The 12,854-nt window shown below is 42.8% G+C and overlaps 1 protein-coding gene across 1 annotated transcript; it reads right to left on the reverse strand.

Annotated features, from left to right (window-relative positions):
* Nucleotides 1-7,145: 7,145 nt before the first annotated feature.
* On the reverse strand, nucleotides 7,146-12,453 carry LOC114437183 (protein ELFN1-like). The gene is made up of 4 exons (XM_028407703.1): nucleotides 12,164-12,453; nucleotides 11,927-12,080; nucleotides 10,860-11,026; nucleotides 7,146-10,266 (listed from the first exon to the last, which is right to left on the reverse strand). The coding sequence occupies exons 1-4, from the start codon at nucleotides 12,451-12,453 to the stop codon at nucleotides 8,097-8,099; spliced, it is 2,781 nt and encodes a 926-aa protein (XP_028263504.1). The 3' UTR covers nucleotides 7,146-8,096.
* Between the last annotated feature and the right edge of the window lie 401 nt (nucleotides 12,454-12,854).

Below are 12,854 nucleotides of genomic sequence, written 5' to 3' on the forward strand. Positions count from 1 at the left end.
TTGCACTGCCTTGATCTCTCGTCTTAGCCTCTTTCAATCTGAGAGCATGTGTGCGTGTGCAGGATTACATGCTGGTGTGCGTCGATGTATTTTGGGCTAATTCAGAGTCACCTTGTGTGGCAATTTAGAAAGGTGAGATAGCTTAAATAGGGCTAAATGACAAAAATATGTCTCATTGGGCCTTCTACAAACTTTGTATGCCCTCTGCTTCTCCCTCAGACAGACGTGATCGCACACATTCTCCTCTTTTTCTTTTGTGTTTAGCCCCATACTTTCCAAAACAAACACACACACACACACACAAATGCATACTCCTCATACACAGCAGCAGACTTTCAGGGTCAACAATCTCCATTATTTGTTCAGCTGTGTCCTTTTTTGAATCTAAATGCAGTTGTTTTTTTTGACAGGAAATGTTACTGCTGAGATTTTATCTGCAGTGTGATTGGCCTCATAAGATATTTAAACAGGAGCAGGTTGGATGTGCCGCTCCAGTCAAAGAGAAGATAACCAGTGTAACCGCTGACCTAATAACTCGTAAGTCTTGTTGTTTGCCTCTCAGCCAGCCTCGACCTTTCCACAGTGTTCTCTCACTTAGACTGTACATTATTAATGCTGCCTGGCCTGTGTGTGGGTGTGCATTGCAATAAGAAGTGGGGCCCTCCCTTTAGCGGGTTGATTTTAATATGTATTAATACAGTGGTGAGAATGCTTCTCATTATTGCTTCTATCATCTTGCTCTATCAAGCCGCCTCCTTCTACAGTCTGGCCCACATTAAGCCCACGATCTGTGAGAGAGACAGCGAGTAATTCCCATTTTTAAAAGAAGGTTATTTCACAAAGACGACCCCCAGGGCACTGAGAGAAATCAAAACTCTGAAAATGAGCAAAGAACTCTGTCTTTCTGTCCTCTTTTATCTTCTTTCGCCCCCTTTTTCATGCCGTTTCTTTCTTCTTTTGGTTTTTTTTTGTCTTCTGGTTCTGTCCTCATATCTCTGCCGCCCTCCGTCCCTGCCGGAGGCGTCACTGTAAATGCCATGTGGAGAATGAAGGAGGCGAAGGGAGTGGGTTATTGTTTGGGCCTGGGGAGGCCTCTTTTGGTTACTTCAGTGTGGATGGCAACAGAATGATGGCAAAGACAGGCAGCACACACACACGCAGATATTTTTGGTCACTAAAGTGCCAGCTGTGACGAGCCTGACAAGTACTCGTGTTCCAAAGTCTGACACCGGGGCAAGCTGGAGGCTCCTTCTCTGCTCTGCGTCAGACTACTTTGATAAGACCACATCTAGAAAGGGCAGCTCTCAACCACAGTGCTTCAAAACCCAGACTTTATGTAGGTTTCCTTCCACAGTGTGCAACAGCAATACCAGGAGTTGTTTGGCTGCCCTTTTCAACTGCCCCATCGGGTACACAACCAAATTCTTTCATTCTGCCGGCCGGGAGTGCTCTTTAATAAGCCGACTCCCATCCATGGCTGTGTTATGTGCATTTCTGTAAATATCACATGTGATTTTAAAAGTTCAACATCACAACCAAATCTGGAAAAGTTTTAAATTAAAATACTTTAGTATCTCACCCTCCCTTCATTCATTCATGCTGACAAAATTCCAGTTTGAGAGTGAGCAAGAGATCTGCGCAAAGGTATGTCACAAAAGAAGGAAAATGAGGTTGGAGAGACAGGTGATGTAACCATGGAGACACACTAAACCCATCTGCCCTGGCTTAAAATCACACAGGACAGATAGGAGATTGAAGGATTAAAAAAAAAGAACCTGTTAGGACATGCTCTTTTCACACTGTCTTGATAGAAGCTGCCCACCATCAGGCCTTTAAGCCACTTGTACTGCAGCAGTTGAAAGATAAGAAGTAATGAACCTCAGTGGTGTACTAAAGTTGCAATTTTCAGTCAGTCAGTTCAGGACAGAATACGATTGTGCTCCTGCACATGAATTATAGCACAGTTATGAATCATGAGAGTGATTTCACCTGAAGCCATAAGCCCCTGGTCCAGGCTTGTGTGTGCACTTGACTGTGCTGTCAGATGAAAGTGAGTGTGCAGAATCTTTGTACCATGAGCACAAAATAAAAACAGACACTCAAGTTAAAATCCTGTTTTAGATCAGAACATTTTCTTAAATTATTTTGACATTCTGGGAAATATGCTTATTTACTTGTGTGGGTGTGTGTGTGTGTGTGTGCACTTATATGAGAAAGACAATTCTTGCTTGTGCAAAGGCTGCTGAACTTGCTTGAGTTTATATATTCAAATGTGGAACAACCAGTCAGTGCTGAAGAAGTTCGTCATCTAGAAAATGACTTTGTTAAAACACACACACACCATAGCTTTGTTGACTGAGGAGCTTCACAGATTTACAATTAAAACTTTCATCCAGGTTGCTTCTAGCTCGTGCTTTGTTGCGTATGTGATGTATTTCCATCTCCAGACAGTTTACCAGTGTGCATTAATGTCTGTGTGTCTATATGTGGCCACTAGCTCCTAGGACACTAACTGCCTGTGTTCCTGTGGGTGTCATTTACTCTGCATGTGTTAAAGGCTTCCTGTAACCAAGGTGGAATAAAAATGTCAACAGGAGTCACGGCCATGTGTGGATCTCTACACAAGCTGTTTACTGTCCCTGAAACAGGAACAGAAATCTGACTTAGTTTGATAACAAATTAGTTTGATAACAAAATTAGTGTTTGATGAGTTGTCATATCTTTAGAGTGAGCCTCTTTATAGGAGCCAGTTTCTTTTCAAAAGTGTTGCTTGATTGTGTCTTGTGTTTGGTCTGCTTGCCCACATATTTCCACTCCACAGCCCACACTGTTCACACTGTGTTGCAAGAACCATACTCCTCAGACTTGTTTGCTGAGAAATACTCCTAATTGTTTGATGCATTGTATGTAAAACCTGTGAAAACTCAACAGTGGATGTGACCCAGTCCCCGACAATGTCCGAAGGAACCACCGCCTGGATAATATGTGATGTTTTTGTGATGAATTGTGTCCCCCTTTTGTAACCTCAGTGTCAGACAGTATTATAAATTCGGTCTCTGGCTGCACTTACCTGAATCCTCAGAAAGAAATTGGATGGTGTAACTAGGTAGATAATGATGGACTCTGGGTAAGATTCAATTTTGTACAGACAGGTAGCCTAGTTTTTAGATTGCACTGGTGTTCAAACTGCTGACAGACCTTTTGTTTGGCATCCAGAAATAGTCAAAGAAGTAGGCTCCATCAGTCGCCGTGTACCAGCAGGGGCCACCCTTATAAACAATTTCTTGAATCTGTCTGTAAAAATGCTAAATTTCAAATTTAGTTTTGACACTCTGCAGAGATACTGTCAAGACAGCCTTCATTAGACAGATTCACTTAGTCCACTCAGCAGCTCTTGTCAAATTAAGATTCAGCGAAGTGTGCATAGTTATTCATTTCACCAAGGACACACTCAGAATAAGATCTTTTACTCCACGTGTCAATCCAACCCAGCATTACTTATCTTATTTCATGTTTTGAAGCCTCACTCGATTGTGACAGAGAGTCTTGGGTTTGTCAGAATCCATAATTGTCCATGTTTTACTTAACGTCACATGTTGTACGATTTATTTAGTGCTGTTTAGTGCGAGCCAAAAACTGCTCACAAATATCTGCCGGATTAACACATGTGTCACTCTGTGGTGTGTCACTTTACACAGACGAGTGCCTCCAGCATTGTAGCCATACAGATGATTCAAGTTGGGTCTGTTCAGGGTGTAGAGTTATCTCTGCTTACACAGTGTGATTTTATTGGATCTGCTTTGTGTTAAAAAAATGCTGTTGGTTAAAAAATATCTGTTGAGTTTGTGTGCACTCTGTAGTCTGTTGGTTTGTTGACCTATTTGACACAGACTGGTATGACTTGTTTGTACATTTGGTGCAGACATTCATGCCCAAATCCTCATGATATCTGCTCTAACAGAATGTATCCATTTCTTTGATGTATAAGCCATCACCTCAAAACACTACTGACATCTATCTCATCTGCTCCTTATTAAAAATGTTAGCATACTGAACATGGCAAAGGTTTACCAGTGTGTACTGCTGTGCCTAAAAAACAGCCTCACAGGGCTCATAGCATAACTGTAGACTTTCAGTCTTATTTTAAAGGGAAAGTGTAGTTTAAAAAAACATGTTCTTTGGCTTAAAGAGTAAGAAAATGAGGGAGACAGCACTGGTTTCATGCACACACACACTTCAGCTCTTTGAGTCATTATGCAGAAAGTGCTGTAGCTTTGGTGGTATTTCTGTTTTGGGCAAAGAAAACTTCGAGTCTGCTCTGAACATCCTCCTTTATACATGGATTTGAACTCAGCCTTTTCACCTGACCCCTTCCCCCTAGATGAAAAGGGATGTCAGTGGTTGCCATTTTGACAGCTATGATAACATCATTGGACCACTTTCTGGCAGGACAAGTCTCTGCTCATATTGAAAAGAAAAACTGTGCCAGGTTTTCTAAAAATTGCCTCCTTCTATAAAGGCCGGGATTTACCGATTACTCCTCATACTAAAGTCTTTTGACAGTGAGCTCTGTGCATGTCCGAAGCAACTGGTAACATTTAGTAGACATAGATGTCTCTCTGTCTCTGAGCCACCACACCGATACAGAAGCAGAAACCTTACATCTTTAACGCTGAACTTTCTACAGACTGAAGAAAACCTGTTTCTATGTTTTACACAAAGAAAATAATCAATCACACATCTTTGAACGTGAAATGAAAGTCCTGTTAAAACCATTGTCATACATAAAGTTTCTCCAGAAAGGGAGACAGTGAAAGGAAGGCTATTTTATTGTGCTCATTTTAATTTTTTGACAAGAAAATAAAGAAAGAAAGCCTCTGAGAGATCCTATGGCAGAGCATTCTCTCTCTCTCTCTCTCTCTCTCTCTCTCTCTCACTCCTGAGTCAGTCACTAGAAGAATATAACACAAGCTTCCACTGAGGATTTCCTTGCAGCATGCTCCATTGTCACTTCTCTCTGTTGTCAGTAGGACCTCAGTTTATTTCCACTTTCTAGGCATTGTTGTTTCAAAAACACAGTTTCTCTTCATCGCGGTTCAAAGAGTAGCAGCGGCTGATGAGGGTAACTGTCAGCTGGTCGCCTCACTCTGGATGAGCTCTGCTACTCTCTGACACATGACGAAATCAGGCCATTACTGTTCATAAACAAAACCAAAAAAATAAACAGCAATTGAATACATCGCTACATTGATATTACTGTTACTCAAAGAATGCTCAAGTGAGGCTTAAGAATCGAGCAATTATAAAATTGCAGTCAGGAAAGTAGAAGTTTACGAAATCTGATTTTTTTTTTTTCCTTCGCAATTTTCAAAGCAATGTTAAAAAGATTAAAGAAATCGAATGTTTTAAGGCTGTTGTTTGGTTAAAGCCACAATCTGGGACATGATGCAGAAACAACCACGGCTCTTCAGTTTCCTTTTGGATTGTTTACTGCAGCAGCAGAGGAACCGTGTCATAGCCGCTGCAGTATCAGGAGAGAGCGAGGGAGGGGGGGAAAAAAAAAACAGCCTCCTTTAAACCACACAAATGAATGTGCTTTTGCAGTGCTACAAACAGCTTTACTAACCCACAATTATGGCTTTAACCAGGCTTAATGACTTGAGCATTCTGAACTCATTATAGCAGAGAAAAAAGATTTTATACAGTGTTTCCATTCACCAATCAACTTCCTATTGGTCACCAGCTCTGTTGTGTAAGAGTCAGTGTCAGTTTCAAGGTTGGAGTCAATCCTGTTTCAAGTCAGAAAGTGTACTAGTAATTACAAATTGTAGTGAAAATCACTGAATTGAAAAGGTCTTGACTCCATCCCCGGTTCACTGTCTTCCTAAATGACTTGTTATAGCACAGTTCTGTGTAGAGAAATCTACAGTATACAGTATTATCACATTTTTTTTCCTCCACTTCTCCGCCGCCATTGTTTAAATCCTGCAGATATACACAAAGTCTGTTTTCACCACATAAATCACATTTAACCAGAACACGTCTCACATAAAACCCCATTGCTGTTGCTTCACCGGAGGTCTGCGGTGACAGTTTAAGATTTGATTCAGCCAATCGTTCATGTCCAAGTCTGAAACACGAGTGGCCACCTGAAGGTTTTCTGACAGAAGACTGTTTGATCAGATCAGAATCCAGCTGCTGAACAGTATTTAATACATTCATCTGTGTGTGATTGTGTGTGTGCATGACTGCATGTGTGCGTGTGTGTATATGTGTATACATGATTGTGTGTGTTGTGTGCATGTGTGTGTGTGTGTGTGCTAGAGGTTTAGCTATAAGGGTGATGGTGGGTCAATAGTTGGGTCCTGGTTGGGGCCTTTAAGGGTCAATTTACTACCACAGTACTTTGGTCTTAGAAATGATTGGAGGATAGAAGGGGAGCAGTGAGCCAATGGTGGTGGATCGTTTTGTGCAAATTGTTCTTTGTTTGGCTGAACTGATGTATGCATCGATGTGAAGGAGAAGAGGTGTGTGAAATATTTAAAATCATTTCAAATGCTTCTGTGTGAGTTATCAAGTTGGCACGATGGCACCACAGTGGAACCAGAGGAATCCAAAAATAAAAATAATAAGTAAAAACTTGGGAGATGGGAGGAGAAAAGAATAAATAAATTGTTGTTGATAGAACACAGTGGAGCTACAGTGTATCGGAAAGGAATCTGAGAGTTTTTTACATCTTTTCCCAAGAGTCGTTTTTTGATTTTGAACAGTGCAGATATGCTTCCCCTGTGGGAATAGAAGACATTCATTTGAAGATTAGAATTTTTAGTTCGATTTCAAAATCAAAAACGTACCATTATAAGTTAGCAGGTAGGTAACTAACATGGGAATCTGGTTTCTGAAAAGTCTTGAAAGATTTCAAAACCATGTTGTACAAACAAAACAGTCACTTCTGTTGCAAATATAGAACTTCTCTCTCTCTCTGGTCTGTACAGCGTTCCCTCTTTTAGGAGGATGAGGAGCGGGCGGAGCAAGGGGGTGGGCGGGGGTTCACCAAGAGGAAAGGCGGGCTTGTTTTTTTTTTTGGCTCAGCATAGAGCACATTCCTCTTGGTAGAAAAGGAGAACTCAAACTTCTTGTCCATCGTACTGTTTGTCTCTGTTGGTGTGCACTTCTCAGCTGAGAGGTTCAAAACAGTCAAAAACACAGTCACACCACGGAGCCATGCCATATCCAAATAATAGAATATTAATGATGCGGATCATAGGAATAATAAGAAGATCAGTAATGATAATAAGAATAATGAATAGTAATAACAACATATTATATTAGGTTCTTTAAATTCTGTATATAAAAACAGTGGTGAGGAGAAGTTGGTACACAGTAGGGCTCTACTATCCCCTTGGTTGATTTGGCACATTATACTCACTCTCCTGTGAGAGCTACCTACTCATTCTCAGCACAGTTAAATATTACTGTTGCCTGGCGACCCATCCAGAATTTGTCACTTTGATGTTTTCAATCTTCCCAAATTACAAGAAATCTTTCACAATGTCTGCTCCTTTGGTGCGAGAGTGATGCAAAAAACAACCTCCTCTCGCAAAGGAAAGTCTCGATCAATCCACCAGGGTAACGGCTCTGTTTGTGAGGTTAATCTGCCGTGGCCCTCTTTGATAAATGTCAGTCTCAGGGTAGATTAAAAGCATCTGTGGGCTCTTCAGGATGGCTGGCTCAGCAACTTTTAAGGTTTATATTCTTAATGTTGATTCTTTTTTCTTCATTCAAAACTTAGTACAAATAGCTACATAAGTCTGAGCTATGATTTCCATTACATTACAAAACGTAACTCAGTCTCTATAAGTTATGATTTTACTTTAATATAATATATTAGTTTGGTCCTCCTCCATGTTCTCAGAAGAAAAGGCTTAGTGTGTAAAGTGTGTGCGTGTGTGGCTGTGTGTGTGTAATTGTGTACTGTAGATCCTGTAATTTAAGTCAGTCTGTGTGTATTTACAGTTCTTTACTGTATAGGTCTGTGTATGTGTATCAATATGTTATGGATGCAGTGTTGATATCTCTTCATCTTCAAAGTGGGATCAGGCCTTCTGTTGGGCAGACACACCCTTCCAATAGTCCAGAATGTCATGAAGATCTTCATCCTTGGCAAACTGAACCTTTTGCCTCAGTGCGTGTCCAGCTGCCACATATCCTTCATCCTCCATGGACGCCTGCCGGTGCCTCTTACGGTGCAGTTTGAATCTCTCCCAGAGTCCCAGGGTCGGGGTGCAGAGGAGCCCTTCCTCCTCCTCGTCTTCCTCGGGGCTGGAGCAGTAGCTGAGGTTGTGGTACTGGGGTGAAAGTGGGTAGTGTGGTGAAAGCTGGGAGTAGGCCAGCTCTCGCTGCTTGGCCTGCCTACTGAGAGTGAGGGGGTCTAGCACAGAGGGCTTACGGCCCCCTGGGTGGTGGTGTAGCTCCTGCAGGATCTGTGGGTGGTGCTGCAGCTCCTGAAGATGCTGCTGGGAGCCTGGATAGGAGTGGCGGTGTTCGTTGTACTGGCGGATTCTCTGGGCTTCGGCTCGTAAGATAGCTGCTGCTGGGTTGACACTCCGGATGGCATCTCCTCCCCCACCTCCTCTTTCTCCCCTCTCTCCCCTCTCTCCCCTCTCCCCCCTCTCTCCCCTCTCTCCAGGTGAGGTTCTCTCAATGTAGCGGGTCTCTGATGAGTGGTACCCTCCCTCTGAGCGGAAGGAGTGAGGGCTGCGGGCAGACCCTGGAGAAGAGGAGGTGCTTGGCCTTTTGGAAGTGGAAGGAGCCTCCATGCTGTGGTGGCGCTGCAGGGAATGATGGTAGCTTCTTCCCCTATCTTCTCTTCCTCCTCTTCCTCCTTTATATACAGGGGAGAGGAACTCACCTCCTCGTTCTCCTCTTTCTCCTTGTTCAGACAGAAGCACCAGCTGTGGCTCTGCGGTCGAAACAGCTCCTCCACCGGCAGAAGTCGGGGATTTGATCCCCTGCTGAAAGGAGGTAGACTCAGATTTAAGAGCATCTATGCAGTTGTTGATGATCTGGTTAACTTTATCAACTTCTTTAGCAATGGTGGAGATCTCTGCCACTGAGCCCTGGGGGTTTGCTTGTGGTGACATTTCCCTTTCTCTTTCTCGTTCTCTTTCTCTTTCTCTTTCTCTTTCTCTTTCTCTTTCTCGTTCTCGTTCTCTCTCCCTTTCAATGCCGGAGCCTCTGACCTCCATGTAGTTAAGTTTAGTGGGCTTATGCGCTGGTGTTTCTATCACCTCCTGAAGCTTGTATGGATCTATCTCACCCCCCTGAGGCAGGTAGGGCATTCTGGATAGGCTGTCCCCAGTGGCAAGCTTCTGGGAAACAGATCCTCCACTCCCTCCCTCTATATCCCCTTCTCCACCGTACTTGAGCTCTATGAGAGTTCTCTGGATCCTGCTCATCTTCCTCTCCTTCTCTTCCATGATCCTTTTCCTCCTCAGGCAGTGGACAACAAGGCCAAGGAAGAGCAACATCCCAAAGAGACAGCCCAAAATAGTCATAATGTAGTGGGTGGCTGATGACGGATTTTCTATCCTCTCAGGTCCAGCTCGGCGGCCAGTGGAGATGGTCAGGCAGGTGTGGTTGAAGCGCAGTGAGTTTCGGATAGAAGCCACACAGTACGTGTAGTCAGTGTTAGGCTTCAGGTTCTTTAGCTCAATATCTTCTCTTTGACTTTTGAGATTCTGTATATCTGTGAAGAAGCTGTTGTTGTAAAGCATCAGTATATACATCTTCCTGTACGGATTGGGAATCTGAACAGTTATCACAGCGCTTGAGTGCATGACCTGCTTTATCTTCATGACTGGTTTGGCATCAGGCAGAATGGGACCCAAGCTGATCACCTCATCAGGAGGGGTTCCAGAAGCACAATCATCCAATCCGCAGGGAGAGGCAAACTCTGGGGATGGGGTGGTTGAATCGATAATATAGACAGATGTCACACTACTGCCATCATCGGTGCACACAAGACTGAGCATGTGCAGAGCATTGCGTTGGGTAGGCATGCGGGGGTTCTGGCTCAGGAGGTTATAGCCAGAGAAGCCAGGAGGTGAGTCACACACCATCCTCTCACTGGTTCTGTTGGGAAAGGCTGAGAGCCAGCGCAGGAACCCCAGTAGCTCGCAAGCGCAGTTGAAGGGGTTGGTGTAGAGTTCACAGGTGGTCAGCTTGGAGAGCCCAGAGAACAAATTGGCATCCAGCACCTGGATCCTGACAAGAGACGATGAAGAAATTATAGAGAAATTTCCCCCCAAGATATACACACACACACACAGCTCAACACAGCATCATCCATCATATTAAATGCTTGTTCCTCACTCGTCTACAGTTTATGGACAGAAACATCTCCCACAATACCTTTCAGGAAGCCTCGAGGAACAGTTAAGCGAGTTTCATTTAGCTGTTGCTTTACATTTAGGTCAGGGGATCAATACCAATTATACTGCCAATAGTAAAAAGAAGACAGGTATTCCCACTGAGAAAAGGGGCTGATCTGTTGGATCTTCTGAATTTTCTATTTTATTGTGAGTCTGATCTACAGCAGCACAAATACATCACTGCAGGTGATTTTGGAAAGAAGCCTTAAATATAGATGTTGCACTTCATAATGTACATGCAAGACACGTCAAGATCTAGCATGGATGACAATGGATTTATTGTTAAGTTGTCCCTTTAAAATGTACGTTAGATCACTGTTTCTGTTGTATCTGGTTGGATTAACCAGGCTCGCATCCATTCATTGCTACAAACTGGAGGCATTATTCTGACAAATAACTAATAAATTGCATTAATACACAGGTTACCTGTTCATGGAGAGGTCTATGTTCTCTATGTTGGGGCATTCCCAGAAGGCGTTGGGTGTAACAGTCTCGATGAGGTTGGCTTGCAGGTACAGGTACTGCAGCTTGCCCAGGCCTCGCAGCATCCCCTCTGTCAGGTTCCTCAGCTTGTTAAAGCCCATCTGGAGAACCTGGGCAGACAAAGACAAGTGGGATTATTCTAATCTCTGAAGAGCCAGTCGGTGCCAGGCATCACTCACTACAAGCTCAGAAACATACAGAACAAACAGATGATAGTTCAGTACAGTTTGTGTTTCACATGGTGATCTAAGCCTCTATGCTGCGCTGAATTTACTCAGATCTTTCTTGTTCACATTTTACCTCCTGGCACAGCTCCAGCAGCAGACATGTAAGCATGCCAGCTCATTATAGCTGCATTCAGCTCAGTTTGGTGAAACACTTTGCCTGAATGTTTCTGGAAGCCATAATGAGTGAGTGTTGCCTTTCTTGTGCGTGTGTCCATCTGTACATGCATTAATGGAAGAATTTAGGTCCTATAATAGAAGCAGGAACAGATAAAAAAAAATATATTTGTCTAAATAAATCACTTTATCGACACAATATAGTGTATGCAAAGCTGCCTTAGTAATACTATTAATTATCATTATTATATTAATAATTATTATTATAATAAGAAGAAGTTTTGATGGTTAGTACAAAACAATATTGTAATATTAATATTGTATTGTAATTGTATATTGTAAACATACTGTACATAATGTAACTGGATTTTTATTCTAGTGGAAGGTTAAAATTTAAGCAGCTGTTTAATGCTGCTAACAAGTATCCAGCAGCGACCTCTGGGGCCAAAACCTGCAACTGGCCTCTAGGGTCAGGCTCCGAAAGTGAAACAGTCCCAACAGACCTGCACATTAAAATGTCCAACCCTACTGCATAAGTGTATTTCTTTTTGCGGTCTTTCCTATTTTATATATATATATAGTAACTCATAAATATGCATTTGTGTGAATATACAAATGTATTTACATTGAGTGTATGAATAATATGTATTATTACAGTGCATCACTTACCTGCAGGTTATATTGTGCCGAGAATGCTCCATCTTCCACATAACTGATATCGTTCTTGGTGAGGTTTAGGTAGGTGAGGTTGCCAAAGCGACTGAGTGAAGAATAATGGACTGAACGTATCTTGTTCTCGTTCAGCCTCAGATCTACAATAGTGCTGTGGAGAAAGTGAGGTTTGTAGTTTGTGTAGTTTTGTATAGCATGATGGAAAAAATAGAGTTATTTCTTTAATTTTCTTACCTGTTAATGTGTGAGGGGATGGCCTCATAGGGAGGCTGGTTCATGCTGCAGATAGCCAGCCACACAAAACCTTTTTCCCCTTCGATAAGCCAGCAGTCAGCTGTTACCACTGGCAACCGCATTATTGACAGCAGGGCAAGCCAACAGAGGAAGGAGCTGGCTGTGGATAAGACCACTGATGAAGAACCTGCAGTTGTGTTGTGTCTCTGTCGTCCCTGTCTTGTGCCCTGGGCCATTTGGGAGGTCATCGCAGCATGCATTGGAGAAAGCTGACCAGAGATGCTTGCCATCTAACATTGAGTCATGAAGGCTAGAGCCATTGGGAAAGGGACTCAGGGTGTGTTTGTGCGGCAATATTTTGAGTACAGTGACTTTTTTCTTTAGATTTGTGTGACTGTCACAGCATGGTAAATGTTCCTGTTCCTCTCTCGCCCTTTTTGTGTCTGTACCAAATATTTACACTGAGAAATTTAAAGCTGAAATGACTGCAGGAATGAACTGTAGCACTTCATTGGCAGTAAGTGTGTCTGGGTAAACTGTATCAATTGTTTAATTAGGGGGTCACATTTGATTTGTTATGTATAAATTGGCAAGTGGACGTCTTCCTGTTGCCAGATTGGCTGGTACTCATGTCTGTGGCCATCTGCATCTCTGATTGGACAAGCACCTCTTTTCTTTCTTCCTCATCGTT

The sequence above is a fragment of the Parambassis ranga genome, chromosome 1, assembly GCF_900634625.1.
Source record: "Parambassis ranga chromosome 1, fParRan2.1, whole genome shotgun sequence".
Lineage (NCBI taxonomy): Eukaryota > Metazoa > Chordata > Actinopteri > Ambassidae > Parambassis > Parambassis ranga.

Bases quoted from the DNA above. Each gene is read 5' to 3' on its own strand.
- LOC114437183 (XM_028407703.1), bottom strand. From the start codon at position 12,453: ATGGCAAGCATCTCTGGTCAGCTTTCTCCAATGCATGCTGCGATGACC. The intron at 12,081-12,163 runs GTAAGAAAATTA...CTTTCTCCACAG, and splicing joins ATCCCCTCACACATTAACAG to CACTATTGTAGATCTGAGGC. The intron at 11,027-11,926 runs GTAAGTGATGCA...TTGTCTGCCCAG, and splicing joins CGGCACAATATAACCTGCAG to GTTCTCCAGATGGGCTTTAA.